Raw genomic sequence first — 23,832 nt, 5'->3', positions numbered from 1 at the left:
CTCGCTCTTCCTCTTTTTCTTTCCTATGTCTAAAGTCTCTTCAGGGAGGGCAGGTCCCTTTTAAAGACTATGAGATTGTGACAATTCATGTGCCAATCCAAGAGTTCGACTGGTGACATCGCCCTCTGAGGCAGTTTGTGTCTTTTCATGAACTCGCTGGGCCATCTTCCCTCACATCAGAAGTTCAAGGTTGGAAAGAGCAGGCCAAAGAGTGACAGGGCCAAGGTTTAAAAATTAAATGTTTTGCTTTTCAAATGACATCAACATATTGCTAGTTTTCATAGTGCTTCATTAAATAGCAAACTGAAAGATAGCTTGATCAAAATAGTCTCTCAAATAGTTAAAACTGGAATTCTGTTAAAAGACCCATTTTAAATCCCCAACTTTTGCAACAGTTAAAGATCTACAAAAGAGTCATCAGGGAAAAAGTTTTTTTGGTGGCCTTATTCTAAAACATTAAATCATTTTGTATTTAGTGACTGCCTAACCATGAACAAGAAGGAAGCTAGTCTTTGAAAGTTTCTCAGAATTGGAAATTGCCTGTTTGGGTAGAAACTGCTTCCGACACATGTTTCTCTGACTTAACAGTTTTGGTCTCACAAAGCAACTATCATGGACACATGTGAGGCACGAACTGTATCTCAAGAGAAAAGAAATTTGATTGACAGCGGCATCATAAGATTTATCTAGTGTAGTTCACTGTGCTCCAAAATCTTTCCATGAGCACAATCTGAGGCAGGCCAAATTAATATTTGTGTCATCATGAAACTAATGGGGTGACAGAAGCAAAACCACTTACAACCAACAGAAACTTAAGTTACACACGTGAAAAAAATATAAAACGGCAAAAATATCAATTCATATATATATATATTAATATTTTAGATAAAACAGTTCTAAGTATTACTTCCTGAATCAAAAGATGTAGAACCCGGAGAGGGAAGTGCGAGTGGGGTACAGAGAAGTGCCCCTGCTGCCGCAGAAAACTTGACTGTACCTGCCACGCAGTAAGGCACGAGGTGCACATCAGATGTCCACAAGGCTCAATCTTGACGTCTTTGTCGTTCTCTGCACAGATCTTACAGAGCTGAAAGGTGGAGCCCATTTCACAATACAGTTCATACTGTTCCTGGAATACAGGGGAAGGGGGCCGATGTTAATGGCTTTCTAGCATAAAGTGTTAATATCGAATTTCCTCAAGTACAATGACTTACAGTAAGTTTCCCACACTTGAACTTGTCAGAATTATGTTACCATTTAAGGACATGTTTTAAGTTGATAGTCACAATTTGGTCTATAAAATCAATTTTTAAGACATCTGAGATCTTGGTATCAATTTTATGAATGTTTCCTTTTTTAAATACTCTGGGTTATTTAATGTTTTATTCCATTACTTTAAGAACAGACTTGCTTCAACAGCCACAGGGACTCCAAAGACAATATCTACAGTTTTAGAATGGCAATATGAATGACTTGGTCTTTTTTGTTTTCTTTTTTCTTTTTGTAAATGTCACACACTCATTTCACTGCACTGTCTCATTGGAAAAGTGCTGTATGGACATTACATTTTATTTCTTAGACATCTTGGGATGAAAGAACAGCAGTCTTTGTCACTGTGCAGGCTGCCACACTTGCTAGAGCCCACGAGACCAAGCATAGCAGGAAGGGAAGAGAAGCAAGTTGAGTCACAGTGCATTTCAGTTCTTTGCCTCAAATTCAAGAGTAAATCCCCAAATCCAAAGTAAATGGAAAGTAATTATCTTCCCAACTCAAAACTGGCTGAGTCAAATTTAGAATGTTTGGAACTCTGCCTCAGTGAACAAATACTGACAAATTGTGTTTGATAAAGAAAAGACAGCCTCGTAAATGTAAAATAGAAATGCATATTCAAGAGTGGTTTATGAGAGCTGCGAAGAAAAGAAAATGAAAGTTTGTGAAAATAAGTCATGTTTTAGTGAAGTAAAAGCCTATGAAATCCCAACACATGAGTAGAATAAATAAATGTACATGTTTATCCTGTGACTACTAAAAACATCGTAATGTTCAATTTGTGCATAGATACACACACATACATAAGTGCATGCATAGATACATATAAATCTCATCCATTCTGATATTTGTCGGGTACATGATACTTAGTAAACTAAAGACAAGAGCAAGAAAACAAAACAATGGAAAGTAATTATTACCAAAATAATTCAAAATAAGTTAGAAATGGTTGAGAATTCTGAACTAGTAGAAAAACACTGAGACTGTCCAAGTTAGTCTGCAGTTATAATATGCTGAACTCATAGGTAAGGAATTTATTGCATTTCAAGGGGGTAAGATGACTTTATGCGAAACTTAAGGGATCATGCTACTCTTGAAAATTTATGTATAGTTTCATTGATTTGTTTTTGTAGTACTGGGGTTCAAAATAAAAAGCTCGAACGTGTTAGGAAGGTGTTATGCCAAATGAGGTACATCCTCAGCCCAAGCTTCATTTTTAAAAAATGAACTCAGAAAGAAGAACAATTTCTCATTAGCATATTATACATATTAGAAAATACAATGTAAAACTGCTACATAATGCTAAGGATGGTAGTATTATGTTACATTTTAAATGCCTTCCACAAAGTGTACATATACATGATGTGTATCTCTCACATCTCAGCATACCAAGCCTATGTGTACTGAAACCAATAAACACTTTCTTACAGCTTTTGAACTTTACTGTTTCTCAAAGTATGAACATATTTAAATCATGGAACATTATAAAAACAGACACAGCAAGACCATGTTCAAGTCCCGCTTCATGCTCTCTTCAACTCCTCAACAATTCCTCAGTTAAACACGTCTCTGGTTTGGCAACTTTGGGAACACATACTCATATATTCTTATATGGCAGATTGTTTTTTAAAAGTGGCTTTACACGATGTAAGTTTGAAAGGTGAAACACTATACACTAAAGTTCAGAATCAATGGAGATTTGTACAGGACGAGAGGCAGAAGTTCCCAGTGAACATCCAAGGCTCCTGCCCTTCTGTTGTTCACTTTGCACAACCACTGTGAGCAGCTATGGGTGATTTCATCCACTACTGAATGTTTTAGTATTTTGTGTTCTGTTGCTTTGTGGGAAATGGTACAGTGGGCACCCTGGTGTGCAGATCCTCCTGTGCACAGGAAAGTGGTGACACATGGTGTTTATTGCCAAAAGATGTTTTCATTTAGAGTTTTGTCTTTACTGAAAAGTACATTAAGAGTTTTCCAAGTTCTCACTCGGAGTCCATGAGACTGTGAAACTGGATTTGTAAAATTGTAAGTATAATTTTCAGTGAATTCTTTAGTCCTCATTTCACTTTAAAAACCTTAATACAAAACTGATCACTTCTTATCCTTTTTTGTTTTAATTCAGGTTTTCTCCTTACATCTATGCAGCTACATCTGGTTTATCTATCTCTAGATAAGTACCAATATTAGATAAGCAAGCATTATCATTAACAACAAAATTTTTATCTAACATAGATCATAAAATTTCTTTGAATTCTCAGAATTCCTGACAATATCATGTTAAATATTTGAATGTGCTTTTGAGTACTGTAGGTAGAAGTTCAGATTTATTTCAGAGGTAGTATAGTTATGTATTAATTAAATTTTCAAAAGTATTCTTACCTGTGTAACTTTTATATGATCATGAGGTGTAGGTTCACATAATCCGGTTAAATCAGGGTTATAACTTCGTCCATCAGGATAAAGATAACTGAATTTAAATAAAAATTTTATTATTTTAAACATGTAAGTTTTTACTGCAATTAAGTCTACTCAGGTTCTTCTATATTTAGACTCATGTTTTTATTTGTACTTTTTTGTAAATTACCCATATATTCTTGCACTGTTTTCATCACAAAAAATGCATAATATAAACTCATCTATTCTATAATCATTTTCAAATAAAAATCTGTTAGTATATATTCCTCATAAAGATAAAAAGTTAATTCTGTGGTGAGCTATATCCCATTCTAAAAGCACCTGAATATATTTCTACTTGCAGATTATTATATACTTTATTGAAAGCATCATAACTGTATCATTAATGTCATGAGTCACATGGAGAGAAAAAACAGAATTAAGCCATAACTATGTTCTAGATAATCAAGCTCTTCCATGGTGGCCTTTTCCACAGTCTCTCAGTCTTTCTCTCAGAATCTTTCCACTCCTGCTAATATGCACACATGTGCATAATGCCCAGATGTGCACACTATAAAATATGCATATGTATGTTATAAAACCTGGAAAATATGATAATCCCATATTTCATGGACTCCAATAAAGTTGCACACACAGGCTTGCAGATACAGGCTTTCTTCTCAGAATAGAACACTGAGCAAAAGTTATAATAAGGGATCTTCTTGCAGTGTTCAAAATACTGCTTAACCATTATTCAAAAATAGACTGAATATCAAGTTTATTGTCAGTAATGTCATTTTTACTAAAATATGACTGTCATGTTATTGCTGGTATAAGTAGTTCAATAAAAGTGATTAAAATCTATGATTAGTCCTGTTGAACAGTTTTCTATATTACAGAGCTTAATACAAATTTAAAAATACATAGTAGTGACTATTTTAATGAACAAGTCTACAAAATATTTTTGATGACATAATAAAAACATTCATTTTCAAATGAAGTATCTAGACACATTAGAGTAATCAATACTGGAATCATGCTAGACAAACACACAACTAGAATTACAGGACTGAATATTCTTACACAGTAATAGATCAGTTACAGCTTTCTTTGACTTAGGAAGGAAAGGGAATAGACTCATCAGAACAGGATACAAACTTAGTGTTACCATGGGGCAACTGAATCTTACAAATATTAAACTAGGAATAACAAGCAAAAGTGGTTACCTTTCTTCACATATCATGAAATGGCTATTAAAACTAATGTTATGCAATACTGAAATCATCAAACTACATACAAATTCTAGGAAGAGGTCCATGTTGGAAAATTACAGAAACGAAAATGAAGATCCAGAGGAAGCTTACAAGGTTCTACTTAACCCATCAAGTAGCATCTCAGTGATTTGGTTCTCAGCACAGCCAGAAGGCTACATAAGCTACTGACTATGTCAGTGAGGAAAAATGGCATCTTGGCCATTATCAGCATACAGCTGTCATCTATGTCATACAGTACTGGTTCAGCTGTAAGAGAAAAACATCCAGCTTTGATGATAATTAGACCAGATGCTATCCTTTGGTGTAAGAAAATCCTCCCAAATTAATATTATGTTTACTTTATCCGAGGCTACTGTGGGAGTTAGATTCAACCTGCCAATTGGTTTGAGGATACATCTGAGTGCATATGCATTTGTGTGTGTGTGTTTGTATACATATTAAAAGTTAATTTTCTAAGGAGTTCAAGGGGTTTGTTATCCTTCAGGAAAAATTCCTAGTTGTTACTGGATCATTTCTTTTTGTTTGGCTTTAAAAAAAATAGAAGCACAAAATATAAGCAAAGAACAAAACAAAAACCAGTAACAAATGAACAAAACAAAAACCACTCACACTAGTCTATGCATAGTTTTGCCACCTTATACTTGTTTTAGGTTTTAAAAAGCCTATATCATGGTAAATCAAAAGGTTCACATAGTAATGTTTAATGTACTAGAAGTAAAGCATAAAAGAAGAGCAAATTTACGATGATCTGAAGATCAAGAAAAGTGCATATGTGTTACTACAACCTGCCTTACATTTCCCATATAACTGCTTTCTTGAAGCTGTGTATCCGTAAAAATAACAGTAATGCATTCTTGATGGGACAGGAAGATGCATCCTGTAATTGGAGAACTAAAGAGGTTGAGGCAGGTAGATGGAGAGTTAAAGGCCAGCTTGGGCTGCACAGTGAGTGTAAAGGACAGGATGGAAAACACACTGAGGACCAGTCTCAACTAGCCAAATAGAAAACACTAAGAGTAACAAAAGAATTGATTTTCTTCACATAGTTAACATCTCCTTCTTCCTTTTATTTTTGAGAACCGTCGTCTTCTCCCTTCCTTTCTCCCCCTGTTCATTTTTGTGGTTTAGTAACTACTGTAGAAAAGGTAGCACTGAAACCATCTGCTCTCTACTAATTCTGGTGGACTACCTCGGCCAGCCTTCCACCACAGCCTTCCCCAACCCTTCCTACACCCTGGGTCACAGGAATCTGGGGTCCTGCACAAGGGGAAGAGAGAAAGAAAGGGGCAGAGAGGGGTGGTGGTCTAAGAATACAAGAGGAGAAAGACAACAGGAGATGATTCAAATTCCTAAAAACCGGGTGTACCGACCAGGACGGCCTGACACGTTGTCCACACTATGGGGCTGGGAACATTCTTGGAGGAAAACTTAGTTATAATAAAAATTTAATAAACAACAGCTTGGCATGAACTGAGTTTAGCTATTAACATGTGAGTCTGAAATTTGGGTTCATTATTAAGGTGAATAAAAAGACATACATATAAAAAGGGAAGTGAACAGGTAGAAGATTAAAAAGGAGAAAAAAAATCTAGTACTCAGAACAAAAAGTAATGCACAATTTCATTTTACTTGAAATGACAGCAATGAATTACTCTAAAGTAGCAATACTACATGCACATATTTTAAAAGTACTTCTATGTTTCAGCATTTTTTTGATGCTGAAATGTATCTGCTCCATATAATTAGGGTGCCATAAAATGACGGCTTAGGCATGAGTAACAAGAACTAAGGGAGCTCTATTTCTTAGGCTTGCAGTAAACCGCAAACTATGAGCTCATTAGCCTCACTATCTGTTCCACGCCTAGGCAGAATCTGATTTCTGAATTGGCAAGTCAAATGAACTCTCTCATACTTACAAGCCTTCCCTGCTACCGTCAATCAGGGCTTGGAATAGGGGCTTGTTATGAGGTATGGTCTGGAGGATATTGCCGTCGCCAGTCACATAGCCAATGGCCCACTGTCCCAGCCGAGTGCAGCTTAACCGGAAAATGTAGCTATGAAACATAATAATAAAAAAAAAAAAAAGATTTTCACTCACACTCAAAAGGCATGCAAACCACTAAACAATTAGTTAATCTTTTGTCTTGAGCAGACCCGTTTAGAATTCCTGATAGAAATTTCTACCCTTTTCCTCAATTTAACTTCACTGTGCCTCACTGTTATCAATTTGTGAAAGAAATACTGATAATAATTCATGTTCATTTAAGTATCTCCAGAGTTCTATTGAAAGTAAATGAGGCTGGAAACTACCAAGAGATTTATTACCACTGTCCTTAGGGATGTGTGGGAACGTGGCTGCTATGATGCAGCTGAGACATAAATCATCGTTGGAGAAGGATAAAATGAGGCAAATAGCTAAATAATTAATTTATCCACCACAGAAACTAACCCAGGAATTCAATATATTTCTTTACCATTCAGGCATTAAAATTTGGTCACAGACTTATTTAATGTTTTCTTGCAAGCATTCTATGTGACTCATCTTTAAACAAATCTCCAAAGAGCTGAACTATATCAATTACAAACTTAATATATTCATAGCTGCTACCCAACCTGCCAATCAAATTTTTTTTTCCATAGGCAGCCAATGTAATTTAAACACTGGTCATTCAAATGAGTGATCAATCTCTTAAATTAATTTCCAATAAAAGGGAATACTGACATGGCTTTAAATTTATCATCATATATTTATTCATTTCAGTACATTATCCCTCTTTAAAGGAGGGTATGCCACTCAATCTTGCAATTATATCAGTATCTGGACTGTACAGGCAGTCAATCAATCAGAGCAAAAATAAGTTATCTTAAGCCCACTGGATAATTAAGTTGTTACATGAATGCATAAAATAAGGGGGAAAGGGTAAGAAAAGTTTTTCATATTTTAACTATTGATAAATAGAGTGCACTGAAAAACTTCCTAAGCTATAGTTTAGCATACAGGATGGTTTGTCACTAAATTTAGTAGTCCAATGACATTTCATTTATCAAGGAAACTGGGCTTTAAAGAAAGGAGGAATTGTTGCAAGAGCCATTCAATAGGGTATTTTCAAATTAGTCTAAACAGATTCCCCTAAGAGATTCTAAAAATAAAGTATTGACTTTTAAATTATTGATATTATTAATCAGAGTAAAAAAACATTTCTACTCATTTCAGACTAATGGTTATATTAGGAAAACTGTTTTCAAACAATATACAGTAATTAATTATCATCTGGAAGGTCCCCTTGTTACATAAGAAATGTATATAAGGAGCAGGAGAAGTAACTCAGCAATTAAGGACATTTGCTGTTCTTGCAAAGAACTGGGTTTGGTTCTCAGCACACACACCAAGTGGTTTCACACCACCTATATTCCAGTCCCAGGATATGTGGTGCCCTCTCTGGCCTCTAGGGGTACCTGCATGCACATGGTGAATAAATACATACACTCAGTAAATAAATCTTTTCAAAATATCTTCCTCAAAAATTTAAACAATACTTCCAAATAAAGAATAAAATGTAGAAATCTCAGAGATTGTGGGGACTATGTATTTGAGAAAACATGTAGAATTTGATATTAAACTGAAAAACACCATTGCAAAATTGAATGGTTAATATTGTAAAGTAATTACATAATTATGCATCGTGCATATCTGTAAAATTGTCAGGTTTTAGTAAACATCTTTTCTTTTTCTCTGCACTGTCTTAGGATGGTGTTTTTAAAATTAGTCATTATAGAGGTTCAAGCCCTCCATACAAAGTTTGCTGTTATTAATAATTTGTGAGAGCCACATATGGCTATTAAGAATGATTTGTTCCTCAAAGGTAAATTTTTGCTTCCATTCCATGTGCTCAACAGCTTTAAATCATTTGCTGTTGACCCCTCTCTGTGTAGCTAGTCCTGCCTCCCTTAGAAAGAAGTAAATTCTCTCTTTCAGCTTTAGTACCTTACTCTCTAAAACGGCATGATTAACATAATCAGATAAACCTGTTTCATTTGCACAGGGTGGCTCATGATTAAAAGTCATTCTTGAGCCTCAAAGTCATTCAAGAGATTAACTCCTTAGATTCTCGGTTCTTTGGAGGGGTGCTGAGAACCAAACACAGGACCTTATGCATGCTGGGTGAACGTTCTTTCAAGGTAGGTAGCTAATGTTTGATTGGTTGAGACCCAGGTAAAGTACTACCAAAGGCACTCAAATGTCCTTGGAGTGGACTTCAATGTTTCATTTACTGTGAAGCCAGAGAACACATATTTTCTAAGAGAAAGGGCCGGTTAGAGAGCTATTTCACAAAGCAAGTAACCATCTGTTCATACAGACCTTTTCTAACCAGATCTCAAATATCCAAATCCCACCTCACATACTATAATTACTATCCATGGATTATTATGGGGAGTGAACCTTGAATGAAGCAAAATGATTCATCTAAACTTAGAGTGATACACAAATTACCTGATACGGCTTGGGATCAGAATGGTTACCTCCCTAGGATCTACAGGGAAGGCTTCAATAGGACCCAACTGGTTTTGTACCATAACTCCTTTGAATATGACATGCTAAATATTTAAAGTATGAGCATTTTCATTATCAGAGAAGGAAATGAAACTCTTGGCTCTGACTTAAGGAGACTGTATTAAAGGCCAAACAAGCACAACTGCTGTGTCAATTTAAGCCGATCTTAGTAGAAAAGAGAGACTTAAAGAATATTCTCCAATAAATTGGAACAACCTAATGGTACAGTGACAAACTACTAAAATGTAAAGACTTCGAGGACAGGTCTCTAATGCCACTGACATTGTACCCAGGACTTTGTCTGCTGTGACTTAGATGTCATTACTGGAAGGCCGACTGTATGCCTAACACCTATCTAGATGCCACACATGGGAACAGACACTGAGCCAGGGAAAGATGGATTTCTAGTGTTTTATTTGCCATAGTGAGGGGTGATTTCTTGACCAATGCCAGAAGAGCTGACTAAATACCTAGACCTCTGACAGTCACTTGGATTAGTCACCTGAAAAGCAAAACATGAATAGATACTACCTGAAACTACTCAAAGCTATCCCAAAATCATGCACAGAAAACTAATTTTCTACTAAATTAGTACTTACTACTTAATTTTGTCTTCAACACAATATTTGAATGTTCAATATACACACATACGTTTAAACTGGAACACTGTGAACATAACAGAACTAATATGAAAACATCCCACACCGATTTGAGAGGGAGAATCAAGCATTACATAATCTTTAAATTTATTAACATCACTTTCTACTTCATGACAATGTTAAAAGTCAATATATCAATTTAAAGACTCAATCAAAATGCACCCTTTCAGTCTATCAGCTTTCCCATCCCACCTTGGCCTTTGAGGCTCTGGCCAGTTTTCCTCAGAGTGAACCGCAGGGAGCTTTCTCTTTAAGTGTAACATCTAGTACTACTGCTGGAGTCTTACCTTCCAGGCTTGGTGCTATATTTCTGTAGACGCGCTTTAACTTCATCGTACGTGAGAAATGCCATGTAGCCTGGATGTGTCACAGCCAAGAAATTCCAATTCCGTAAAATAGAGCCCCAAGGCTAAACAGAGAAATCAATGGAAAGAGATTACCCAAAAAATACACACCAATGACATTGTTTCACACGCTTAGAGAAAATAAAGTCTCCTCCATATTTTTAAGTTAATATGGCCTATGAGCTTTAGGTCAATCTTTGTTAACAAACAGCAAACAGGCAATAGCTTGTTTTGTTTTACAGAAATGTGTTGAAACAAAAACCATGTTTCTTAGGAATACAATAGAGAGGTGAAAATGAAAACCAAGTGTATATCTCCATAGAGAATTTATGATCACTACAACACGGAATATGTGACCAACTGGTCTTAGGGTTTGATCCCCAGTTGCTTTCTGTACTTACTGCTGTCACTTTGACTTCTCTGTAGCCCACTAGTGGCCTTCTCTACTAGTTTTAAATATAAAATCCTCTCCAACCTTAGAGCCTTTGAATTTGCTGAATCTCAGTCTCACCTGAATATCCAGCCCTTCCTCAATGAGGCCTATTAGACCCTCCTACTTGGAGCTGTTATCTTGACACAGTCCTCATCTTTCCCATCTGTTGTGTCCATTGCTGCTTCTTGCTCAGATGCCTCATATAACAGCAAACCATGTTACTAAAGTTAAATGTTCTGGAAAAGGTTACATAATAACCACAAGCCATGTAAGGCCAAGGAGCATTCCTGTGCGGCTCGGCTCGGGCCTGGATCCCAGCTACATAGTAATCAGGCTGTGATAATTACATATATACAGGGTTGCTTTAGAGGGGGTGGTTCAAGGTAACAGGCTCGGTCCTTATACTTGCTTTATCCAAGCTCTGTTATGGACCTGGGAAAGGTTTAGGCTTCAAAAACAAGCTCAGCGAGAAGAAAACTTTTCACAAAAACATGTGTTTCATATCAATCTCTCCTAATCTAATTAGGTGTCTCTCCAGGTATCATGGCATGAGAAAAGAGGCAGGGAGTAACAGGCAGCTTTGCTGCAGGGTGTGGATGAATCATCCCTGCAATACTTTCAAGACTGGAGCTACATTTCTTCCAAAGAATTGGCAGCATACTCCATCTGTTCTGCCAGATTCTTCACTCAAATCATCTATGTGATGAAAAAAAAAAAAGTAGGTGTTTCAAGTCACCAACTTCAAGCTGCTGAAACTGGCATCCCAGACTTGATGACTGTAGGAGAGTTCAGGCTGTCATTTGTTCTGAAACTTGTTCTTGTTCTTCATTGTAAAGCGAGTTTCAAATATATAAGGCAGAATGCTGCAAGGACCATGTGTCCCTTACAATGAGGATAACAAGAAGGAATGATTTTGTACTCAAGAGCTTTTAGCCTTTTTGACTTAACAAGAAAGGTCTTTGGGGAATTTCCTCATCACACTGACACATCTAATTGGGTTAGAGAGGAGGCCGGAGACACTAGCAACACAGACGTCAGCTTTGCACTTGAAAAACTCGAGCATGTTTTTAATTTTCTTCTTAAGGCTTGACTGAAATTGCATAAAACAATTCTTGGAAAAAAAATATCAGCACATGTCAAAAAGGCAATGGAGAAATTACTGCCGTGCTAGACGTTTTGGTTTTCATTTTATTGTTTTGCTCCACCATCCAAGAAGGACAAGGCAAAAGGGAATATCAAACAAACACTGGAGCTGCTTCCATTAATGTCCACATACATTCTGGAAATAGGTTGTCTGAATCCAAAACTTTAAAGAGAAGCAATTAACAGATCAAAATACAACTAAAGACCAAGATGAAATTGAAGGTTAAAGCTGTCCCCAGAGATATTAAGCCCGAGGGACAACTTCTTATTGCAAAAATATTTATGTGATAGATAGTCTGTGCAGTTGTGAACACAACCCATCCGGCACAGCCAAAAGCCCCTGCACCCTGGCTTAAAGAAAAACAAATACTTTTGAGAAAATAAATCTTTAGCTAATTATTTTTATAACTCATTTGTCTAGGATTTAAGGAAATCTTTTTCCTCACAAAGTTACTGGGAGGCTATTAAACAGAATCTACTGAGGTGAATTCAAGAGATGAACAACTTATGTTGGAGGAGCAGCTGCAGCTGTTCTAATCTATCTGAGAAACCTTCCTCTCTGGAAACCTTGCTAGCACTGATGGCTTCCTTCTCTTAGACACTTCTCTATTCTGTTACGGCTTGATGTTCCCCGTGACTAGAATGCTCTCCCAAATATTCCTTCCTTATTCTGCCACCCCGCCCCCACAGACACACTAACAGAGTGTTCTGTATTTCAATGACCCAGGCTTTTCCAGCAGTAGAGGAAATGGGCAGAGAAGCCACGCTGCAGTTCTGGGAAAGGACTGGGAGGAAAGATGCAGGTATTCATTGCCTGACTCAAGTATCGTCCTGTCCCAGCCTCTCTCATTGACCTGAAGAGAAAAAATTCAGGGCACAGGTCGGAGAAAGAAGAGGAAGTGGAAGAGGACCACACAGCACAGCCACTTCCTTCCCAGGTTCACCAGCATTTGCTGAAGTTCCATGTGGACTTCAGGAGGAGGGCTGGGAAGAAGAAAAGGTCTGTTAGTCCTGTCATTCCTGTAGCCCTCTCCCCTCAGCGCTAGGCTTCTCTTCACTGCCTCCTGAACAGCCATGCTGCTCTCTCTACTTCAGACCTCAAACCCTAATGACAAGGAAAACACTAAGCCCCCAGTAATACAGGACTGTAAGAATTATGTACTAAAGAACCACCATTATCAAGTTATAATAAAACAGATGCTTATGCACTTACAGCACTAAAAAACATATTTTTACAAAGGCTGTAGAAATACAAAGTTTTGAAAATAGTGAATTTAAGAAAATTATCACTTAACTTTTAATTGTATGTAAAGATAAAGGTCAGTAAAAATTAAAATACCATAAAACCAATTTCCTCATCTTTGAAGCCACACGTGATGAGTATGGTTGAAGTATTTAAATGGTGAGTACAGAAACCAGAGGTAATGAGGAATCTCAGAAATTAGAGGATTAATCCGATTTGGTGAGTCACTACCACAATTAACTGTTTTGAAACAATTACCAAGAACCTGCCCAGGTGAAAGGTCTGCAGAACAATCCTTTTGTACACGTGATGATGTTTTGGCTCTCATTGATTTAATAAAGAGCAAACTGGCTAACAGCTAGGGAGAAAGAGGTTAGGTGGGCGAGCCAGACAGAGAGAATGCTGGGAAGGAGGAGGGGGGAGTTGCCAGCTAGACACAGAGGAAGCAGCTAGACACAGGGATAAACATGCCTCGCTGAAAAAAGGTACTGACATGTGGTAGAGCGCAGATAAGAAATATGTGTTAATTTAAGTTGTAAGAGCTAGTTAGTAACAAGCCCAAGTCATCGGCTGAGCATTTATAATTAGTGATGTCTCTGTGTAGTTATTTGGGAGCTGGCTGGAGGGACAAAAACCCTGCCTACAGCTGTCACATTACCTATGCTTTCCCTTTCTCACAGCACAGTGAATACACACAAGATAAGCAAACCTCAGAATATGAAGGCTAGTTGTCTATCTCTTAGTTACATATAAGACAATGTATGCACATAGCAAACAGCAGTGTGGGTAGAGTGGGTAAGCATATAAGCAAAATGAAGCTGCCTACATACCTTTAATATATAACTGAGGTATTAGAGTTCTTGATATCCACTGTAAAAAGTCACCCACAATTCTTTCTCTGTCTCTGTCTGTCTGTCTCTGTCTCTGTCTCTGTCTCACACACACACACACCCTAAATAACTACAACCATATATGAAAACAGACTCTTAAGTTGTGTTAGGTTTAACTGTAAAAATTACATAAGCTTTCTTCATCACAAGGTGAAGAATCAAAACTCTGACCATGTAGAATCCTCGATTTCCATTAACACTGAAGCCTTTGTTCTGCAAAATGATCAGAAATCTTTAACAGGAGCGAATTATGTTGTAAATGATTAGTATTGGGTAACATAATGCTTTTCTGAAAGCCTTATTATGATCGTTTAAAATTACAGGCTTTAATTACATTATTAAATAATTTAAAAAGAGACTCAGAATATGTAAACAACAAGAAAATAACCATTACACAACTAGAAATTTAAAATGAGCAAACACATACTTTCTACCATATCTTATCAAATTTCTTACCCCATATACTATGTAGAGCTATTATTTTTAAATTTGATAAAGTAAAATCTATGCTAACTGTGTTGTTGGCTGGAGTCTGTTGGTCTTCTTATAATAAGTTATGTTAAGTTCATCCCATGAAGTGCTTTTTGGTTAAAGGAATCAGTCATCTAGACTATGCAGCTAACACTAAAGTCGCAAATCATACAGCATGGGAAACATGCAGCCAGTGTCACACTCTTAACATTTTATCTACTAATATCACAATCAGAACATATCAATGTCCAGATTGAAATTATACTTTCAGAACACAAATAAGCTTGGTGTCTAGTCAATCTTACCACATTTACTATAATTATTACAACTAGAACTGTAAAGATATTAAAAGGATGATTTCATTTTGTAAGTGCTTGAATTGATTCTCATAGATAATATACACTTCAGTGACAAAGCGAAACTCAAAACACAAATTTCAATTTTTTGCATTTAGAGAAATTCCATTTGGATATATATAAAAAGAAAAAAAATGATTGTTTCAGTATTATGCCACTTGCTTTTGAGTATCTATGTAAAAATATTTATGAATGCTGAAAAATGAAAAGCAATAAATAACACAGTTATCACTGGACAAAGCAGAAAGAAAAACAAATTTTTGATAAGAATTTTATAAATTAATATCATACAAAGTTGTGACAGAATATTATATAGACAGTAAAAAATATATAGATGAAGAATATCTGTTGTCATGAAAAAATATTTCTTACAACTTGTTGAAAGGGAGGGGAGCAACTTGTAAAGTGGTGTAAGACCACAGTACCCTATAGGTAGATCAGTGACCTATTTCTAGCTTTACTGTTTATCTTCTGATCCAAAAAATGCCATTGCCAAATAGATGGGATGCAACTCTGGCTGACACCCACTTGTAACGGTTTCAAACTATCAGCCATTGGGTTTAAAGATGAACAAAGTGGAAAGTTAAAAAGGGAGTTTAAAGCAATTCCTTTCCCAGAATCACTAATACTAGCAAGCAACCTACAGGATCACACGACCTGATTTACCAAGCTTGTACCATAGGACTCACTCTAAACTTGGAGGATTGACCACTGGCTACAAGACTAACAGTGTTGTCCCTATGTTTCTGTATATTGCATGCAGGTGACAAAAAGACACATACACAGAGCTCTGGAGGAAGGGAGGGAAGGAGGGGATAGATAGATTAAGTAAGTGTATATCTTACCTGAAACAGCCTGGTAAAAATATCAAATTCAAAAACTGAGATGTAGTCGTTGCATGTTAAATCAATGGTTGATTTTAGAGCCATTGCTTCCAGGCCAGAGCTAATCTGATGGACCTCATGCAGGCACTGTCTGAAGACTTTCCATGGTACAATGGTTCTGTGCAAGGGGAAAAGATGAGTCAATGAATCAAGTGTCAATGAAGAGATATCTTCCACTGGAAAAGAAAAAAGTAAACCATAACATTAATAGTATTATATTTGAGCCAGATGGTGGTGGTACATGCCTTTAATCCAAGCAATAGGAAGGTCGAGGCAGGAGGATCTCTGTGAGTTCGAGGCCAGTCTGGTCTACAAAGGGAGTTCCAGAACAGACAGGCCTGTTACACTTGTTACACTGTTCACACAGAAATAGTATTGTATTTGTATTAGAATAGTTGAAAATATTGTTCATAATTCAGGCTCCATGTAATGTGTTCACTTGATTATTATGCATTTGCTAAGCATCTAACAAGAATCTTATTTTTTCATTCAGTCATTGGATATCAAGATATATCTCAAAGCTTATCATATAGAGGGCATTAAGGTCAAAGTGTCAGGCATCATGATCTTTTTGTTTGTATACTCAAGGCAGTTTAACTAGGGATCAATCACCTACCACCTCTCTGAAGCTTTTTGCAGAGATGAAAATCACATGTTCTCTGACCTTTCGTATGAATACAACTTGAAAGCTTCTTTTATAAATGTAACCATCTTGTAGGAATTTGTTTATTCAAGATCTACCAATTAATATATTTTATTATATATCATATAGCAACAGTTTCAATAAGTAATGCACTGACATGCTTCAGAACTTTAGGGACCACTGAATGGATTCAGAAAAGGCCTGTCTCTCATTCCTCAAACTTAGCAATTTCCAGCACTCGCCCACCCTCCTTTCCACCATGAAAATCTATAACATCCATCATCTGTTCCTTAGCAACCTTTCCTCCCTTTACAATGCCAAATTCCTATTCATGAATAGATGGAAGGAAGAAACTATTCATATTTTAAACATTTATATTTCAGTCTTCAAAACAGGACACAAGAGCTATATGCATGCTCCAGAAAGATAGTGCATAATTAAACCTTGGGTTTTTCTTTACTATTGTCTCTAGAGAAAATAAGCAGAAATGAGCTAAAATTTCCCTGGCCTCGCTCAATGCCAATTTTTTCAATGAAGATCGCATACAGTTACAACTTGAATATTCTGAATTATTATCATTTCTACAGCAGTCAAACAGCAGCACAGATTAAGTCATTTAAAAGGCTTATTGTCACAGAGAATCAGGAACCTAAGTTATTCTGTGGCTCCTGGTTGGGGCCCAAGAGTGAACAGTTTGGTGAGTTCCTAATTGGTGTTGACTCTGCCAGTCTCTCCAAGCCACTGGTGAGCCATATCTACCTAAATGGCAATGCTGTCGGAGGCACTTAACTATGGAAGGACCTCATACCACCTTTGGCCTTGAGGAACATGCACTTTGGCAGGCAGGGTTTGCAATGCTAAGGGACACAGGTGGAGAAAACGGAAAACCCTGCCAACTGAACACTCAACAAGCACTGGAGGAATTACAGGAAAGTGTGTGGGAAGTAGCACAAAAGAAACGGCGAGCCAGGCCTACAAGACACTGAACCTGCAGGGAAGCTTAGGAGCTTAGGCCTGGTGCACCATTACAGAAGAAAGTTAAGATGCTTAATACCTCAAAAGACGTTTCTCTATGTATGAAAAAAAACAGGAAACCACAGAGAACTGAAGGGACACACCACATCAGACGCCATTTAAGAGAAACACACGTCAGACTCTGAGAAGGGTTCACAGAATGTTGAAGTCTTCAGAGAACAAGAAAAGTTCTAGTAGTATTAGGAAGCTCTTGATTTATAGAGAAGTGTACAGATGCATTTAGGCCAGCGGGGTTACAGTGACCGCGAAGGCGTTCCCTAAGAGGCATGCATTCCTTTTCCCAAGTAAAGTTCCAGTACTTACTGGACACAAAGAACAAAACTCATACATAATATGCACAGGGGAAAATGCTAATTTCAGAATAATACAGGTAGAACTTTTTTTTCTGGAAAAGCACAATGTTACTTTACTTCAAAAGCATAAATTGAAAATAAACTGGCTGAATGGCAAAGTTCAGTCTTTTGTGTGTAAAAGTATAAAAGTCAAAACAAAATGGCTCTGATAAACATTCTAATATGTTATCCTAAAATTATCACCATCCAATACTTAAAATCCATGTAGATTATAACTTATTTTGACTGTCTCATGATTTTCCAAAGAAAAAAATAAACAAAATATAGCTACTTTTAAGATTTTGTGTAACATACAACTGCAGAGTAATAATTTTCAACATAAAAAGACACATTTTCATAGTACTTGTGCAATGAGATTTGATCATAATTCATTTATGATACACCCTAAAGCCCCAAGTACATATTCATTAGAACCTTAATTAAAGCTGGTAAAGAAGGCTGAAAAACCAGAGCATTATTTGGCTAGTTTATCACACAGAATCATTACTGTAAGTATTCCTCCACTTCTGTGGGCTCAGCAGAGACCAAGTGTAGGGGTGGGAGGAGGAGTGGGGAAAAGCAGACTGGCCTCCTGGGTGTGGGAGCCCGTTTTCAGGTTCCTCGTGGCTTTACCCAGCAGGTCTGCATAGAGGATGATTAGGACCACGGGCCTGAGTGCAGGTGTCTGAGATGCTCTGCACTTGGCTGTGCTGGGGGGAGGTCTTTTGCTCCACCCCTTGGTATTTTTATAAATACCCTAGAGCCGAGACAGTCAGGGCCCCATGGCATAGGTTCCAGGCCCTCTCAAGGCTATCCTGTATTTTCTATCTGTTTATCTCCACAATCTAAATCCTTCTATCTAATATTTCCTACTATTCTTTTTTTTTTTTTTTTTTTTTTTTTTTTTTTTTTTTTTTTTTTTTTTTTTTTTTTTTTTTTTTGGTTTTTCGAGACAGGGTTTCTCTGTGTAGCTTTGCGCCTTTCCTGGATCTCGCGCTGTAGACCAGGCTGGCCTCGAACTCACAGAGATCCGCCTGCCTCTGCCTCCCGAGTGCTGGGATTAAAGGCGTGCGCCACCACCGCCCGGCCCTACTATTCTTACTCAAGAGCACTCTGGGGAAAGGTTGGGGTGGTGGATAGTGCCCCCACACATGAGGGACGAACAGAAGTAGAGTACAAAGATGTCTTTAAAAGCAAGAAAAGAATACCGTATTTTCAAATTCTTGCTCCCTGGGTTTCTTCACAAAGATGAGCATCAAAGGCCACAAGATGAAGCCAGAGGGGGAATATATTGATGGCAAGATGTTTCACTGATATGTGCAAGCTTGTGTGTCTGGGCAATGACCAGAGGCAAAGAGAGAGAAGAGAAGCAAAGGAACAGAGTGCCAACTTGAGCTTCAGTATCTCACAAAACTAGAAAGTTTAATCTGCTCTATTTGCCACTTTTCATTCATTATAAATCATTATAAATATTAGCTGCAGGCATAATACCATAAAAATATACTGGAAAAATTATTTTCATTTTATTGCATGTATGAATTTCTGTGTGTGTGTGTGTGTGTCTCTGGAGGTGGGGTGGGAGGTCTGAGGACAAACTGCCAGAATTGGTTCTCTCCTTCCACAATATTGGTCATGGGGATTAAACTTGAGTAATCAGGTTTGGCATTAAGTGCCATCTTACCAGACCCAACACAAGTGATGTTCAATATACAAGACAAGCAGAAAGACCAGTGGGAATCCAGACAACTGCCCCCATGACCTCAGAATCTTTAGACTCTCAGTAAGGACTGTAATTCAGTCACAGCTTACTATTGCTCACCTGCAATACAGAAATCTCTTAAGGACTTACAAAAGGGGGAAAATTGTTTCATATAATGCCCTAAGAGAAAACAACACAGTAAATAAGGCCGTGTATCACTCAGTTATTAGATACCATATCTTAATCTGTATACCAAAAAGTAAATATTATTTGAGAAAGAATAAGGAAACGAGATCAATTAGAGACCAGAGGACAAAACGGACACAGGGGGTCAGAGGGTCAGCAATCAAGAGATGACTCAGTCATGTAGGTTGTCACCTGTGTGAAAGAGGAAGCATGTGTCAGTCTAATGGAAAGCCTTGACATTTTAAGATATGAAAGATGGACATTAGCAAATCAATACAAAAAAAAGGAAGGTAAAACATTTTCATGAAACGTCCAGTTCATACAAGGCTATGTGTTTTATGTGCAAAAGTTGGGGGGGGGGTCACATAATAAAGGTTTGACTATGAACAAGGACAGTGGTGTCTGGGAACAGGAAATAGAATCCACATGTGGTAAGAGGAGAATTTATACAGCATTTCTAGAGGGCAAACTGGTAACAAGGTTCAAAGTCTCTGCACTGTGAGAGTCTACTTCCATGAGATTCTGTCTAAGAAACATAGGACTAAAAAAGCCCTTGGGGTGTAGTGGAAAGCCTCACCTACCTGCCTCCCAAACCAAAAGCAAATAAATTCATGCTTAATGACAGAAAGACTATATTACAGCAACTGGGATTGCATGGAAAGATATTTACCACGTAAATGTGTTCATGGCATGTTATTAAATAAACTAGTTTTTATTTAACTACTGGCATTAAGGGTACAATGTTAAACATTTCCATCATTTCTAGAAAGAGCATTACAAATCTGGACTAGAATCTAAAACTCTAAAATGCTGCATGACACAGGGGTATGTGAAAATATGAAGCACATGGGAGCGGGGAGCTAACAGGAGAAGAACAAGGTCAATGCACATGGACAGAGTCAGAAATAGCAAAGTCCTAAGGAGATATAACCTTCCAGTAGGCTGACAGACTCAGTATTATAAGGTTGTCACTTCTCCTTAAATTGATCTATAGATTTAATATAACCTCAGTCAAAACCCCCAGGAGGCATTGCTGCAGCAGAAACAAACAGATTCTAAACCTCACAGCAAAATGCCAATAACCAAGATTAAATAAAACAATCTTCAAAGGAACACAAACAAGCTGATATCCTTCACATTAACACAGTGGCCATAAGATATGGATAGACAAACACCGACAGACAAAATTTTAGAAGCAAAAAAAAATACACAGAAGCTTGCTATATAAGGTCAAGTATTTGTAGAATGTGTTTTTTAAAAGATGTTTTTCATAAATGCTGGTGGATACTAGTGGGGAGGGAACCAAATCTTGACCACTAGACACTAGTATTCTTTTAGAAAATCAACTTGAGGTATTTTAACCCTAACTATGAAGCAACGTTTTCTTAGAAGAGACACAGGATGATATCTGCAAACATTTGGAGCAGGAGATATAACATTTAAACAGGAGACATAAATTTAAACAGGAGCCAAACATTCAAAGCACAAAGTAAAGGATGAACTGGGGGTAGGGTGGTCATGAGAAGACACTATAAACAAAATTAAAAGGGAGCAACATATTAAGATGTTGAATAAACATACAATGATAGACTCAACTTCACTGGTCATCAGAGAAAATAAAAGTGTGATGAAATTGCACTCTCCCAAAAAGATATGAAAAAGATGATTGACACTAGAAAGTATTGAAGGGGTGAGCAGCAAGGTGAACCACTCCATGGCCAGAAGTGACTATAAAGGCTTCAGCAAATGCTGAGGAGCTTAACTAAAGATGAAGGCCTGAACTCAAACACACCCATCAGAAATGTATAAATACTTCTAAGCGGTCTACACAACAGTTCTTTATTGACAGTCATTCAAATGCCACACACACTAGAAAGAAAGCTTACAGGAAGGAGAAATGAAGGAAACACCACTGCAGCCAAGTATGGGGGCTTCAATGAGCACCACAGAGAGAGGAGCCAACATCAGGACAGAGGAATATTTCTGAACTCTTAATGACTCCATCACACTACAAAGTAAGACTTCGGTGGGTGGGCACTAACTACAGGGAACTTGCTGCAAACGAGGTCTCTGAGCAACAGAGGGGCAGCTGATATGCTGATACCTTCTTCAGAATGTATTTATGTTGGCAGGTTCACTTCATGAAAATTCATTACCTAACAACATGTATGTGTCTAGCCATGAACATTAAGCTTGAATTTCAGGTCGAATTCTTAAAATGTTATATTAAAATCACTATTGACGATCAAAAGGGAGCATGGGAATTGACAATACAGTCTTTAATAATAAAAAAACGAGAAAATCAAGACTTTCGTTGTTTGTCAGTTTTGCTGTGGTGGAAGTAGTTTAGAAAGGTTGATTCTAGTTTATTGATATGTAATGTCATTTTGGCTCGGAAGAGATAATCTGTCCTATTAACCCATTTCTTAATTTAAAGTTTTTATTGAATTTTTCAGCATATTCACCTTACCAAACAGATAATTCATTGTCGTCAGCACTTCTAAATTGGAGGCTAGCTTTGGCAGAATGTAATAGGGTGTTCAGAAGATGTCTGGTAGTCTGATTATATTTTTTTCATTATGGATACAGAACATTAGAACTCTGATTCCTAGTCTGTTGACATTTTTGTAAATAGTTATTACTTAAATCCAATCTTTTTTGTAATGACTACATTTCTTGAAGGATATGAAAATAGATTCTTATCAGGCTCTCATTGCTGTGCTGCTCCATCAATAAGGGAAAACAATTGGTTTCCAGCAGGGCAGAAAGAGCACATCAGAATCACTCTGTCAAAGATGCCTCAGGACTACTCATATTTCACAGGATGTTACCATGGTTATTAGAGTTGTTCATAGTTAGATCTAACCACTCCTCAACTTCCACAGAGAAAGTCACAGACACCATTTGTGATACATTCTTCTTATACAAAGAAGCCTATGATACTTTGCTATAGCATAGACAAGGATTTCTCTGCGGAGTGGACAATTATCCCATCTCTAGTCTGAGAGCTACATTCGGAAATCTACATTTGCAGAAATAAGGAAATACTTTATATGGCCCTTGATTTTTACAATAACACCATTCACATAACTTCTGCACTGATAGCCTAACCCACTCCTGTTCTTTATTCTGGGGAGAACTTTTTCCTTTATTAAACAGTCTCTTTCAATGACCTTCTGAACATTTTGACTCTCTAAGACACACATGACCTGCTCTGTTCCGCAATCCAGCTGCTTGCTGACCTCCATGGCTGAACCTGTCTGCTTCCGTGGACCCTAACTGAAAAGGCACGATTCTCTGTCTTCTTCTTCTTCTGCAGTTCTTTCCTCCTGGCAGCTGCTGAGCTTTTTAGCTTGCCTGCTCTATTGTTTTTCTTCCAAACCCTAAGAAAATGGTCATCATGCTTCCAAGTCCATTTTTCAATTGTTTTTGTTAATCAGGAGAATAAAAATTCACTAAAGGGAACCCTAAATCATCACTGTAACACTCATATTTACTTTCTGACTTTGGAAATATGGTTGTTGGTAGAAAGAAATAGGCAGAGAAACTGCAAACATGCCACTTATAAAATATATTAACATTCCTGGTGTAACTTTTCCATTTCAGTCAGGGGCCACAAAACAGCAGCCTCTGGTCTTAAAACCAGAGTATTTGTTCACATCTTCTTAAAGCATAACTGGTCTTCAATCTATTTCCTCAGAAAGTTCATTAACATTTGGAAGGTGCATGAGATGCAACTGTTAATGTTCAAAGCAAGCTGCCCTTGATCAGCTATAGTCAGATTAAGTAAAATTAAAAAGACATACACATTAAAAGTAGGTAATTATGAGCCAGGCGGTGTTGGCACATGCCTTTAATCCCAGCACTCGGGAGGCAGAGCCAGGTGGATCTCTGTGAGTTCAAGGCCACCCTGGGCTACAGAGTGAGTTCCAGGAAAGGCTCAAAGCTGCACAGAGAAACCCTGTCTCGAAAAACCAAAAAAAAAAAAAAAGTAGGTAATTATGCCACAGAAGTTTGTGCAA

At 37.3% G+C, this 23,832-nt stretch overlaps 1 protein-coding gene across 4 annotated transcripts in view; it reads right to left on the bottom strand.

Moving 5' to 3' along the window:
• Positions 1–23,832, bottom strand: part of Cblb (Cbl proto-oncogene B) — a 188,027-nt gene that overhangs the window by 69,067 nt on the left and 95,128 nt on the right. For all 4 annotated transcript variants that reach the window (XM_052740864.1, XM_052740866.1, XM_052740865.1 and 1 more), the window contains exons 5-9: positions 15,877–16,033; positions 10,439–10,560; positions 6,857–6,994; positions 3,652–3,739; positions 998–1,129 (exon numbers count right to left, since the gene is read on the bottom strand). In XM_052740864.1, the coding sequence (XP_052596824.1) occupies positions 998–1,129; positions 3,652–3,739; positions 6,857–6,994; positions 10,439–10,560; positions 15,877–16,033 (637 nt within the window). The remainder of the gene's footprint in view (positions 1–997; positions 1,130–3,651; positions 3,740–6,856; positions 6,995–10,438; positions 10,561–15,876; positions 16,034–23,832) is intronic.

This window comes from Peromyscus californicus, unplaced genomic scaffold (assembly GCF_007827085.1).
Source record: "Peromyscus californicus insignis strain IS unplaced genomic scaffold, ASM782708v3 Scaffold_16__1_contigs__length_79575227, whole genome shotgun sequence".
NCBI lineage: Eukaryota > Metazoa > Chordata > Mammalia > Rodentia > Cricetidae > Peromyscus > Peromyscus californicus.
This window is presented reverse-complemented; position numbering and strand designations above follow the sequence as displayed.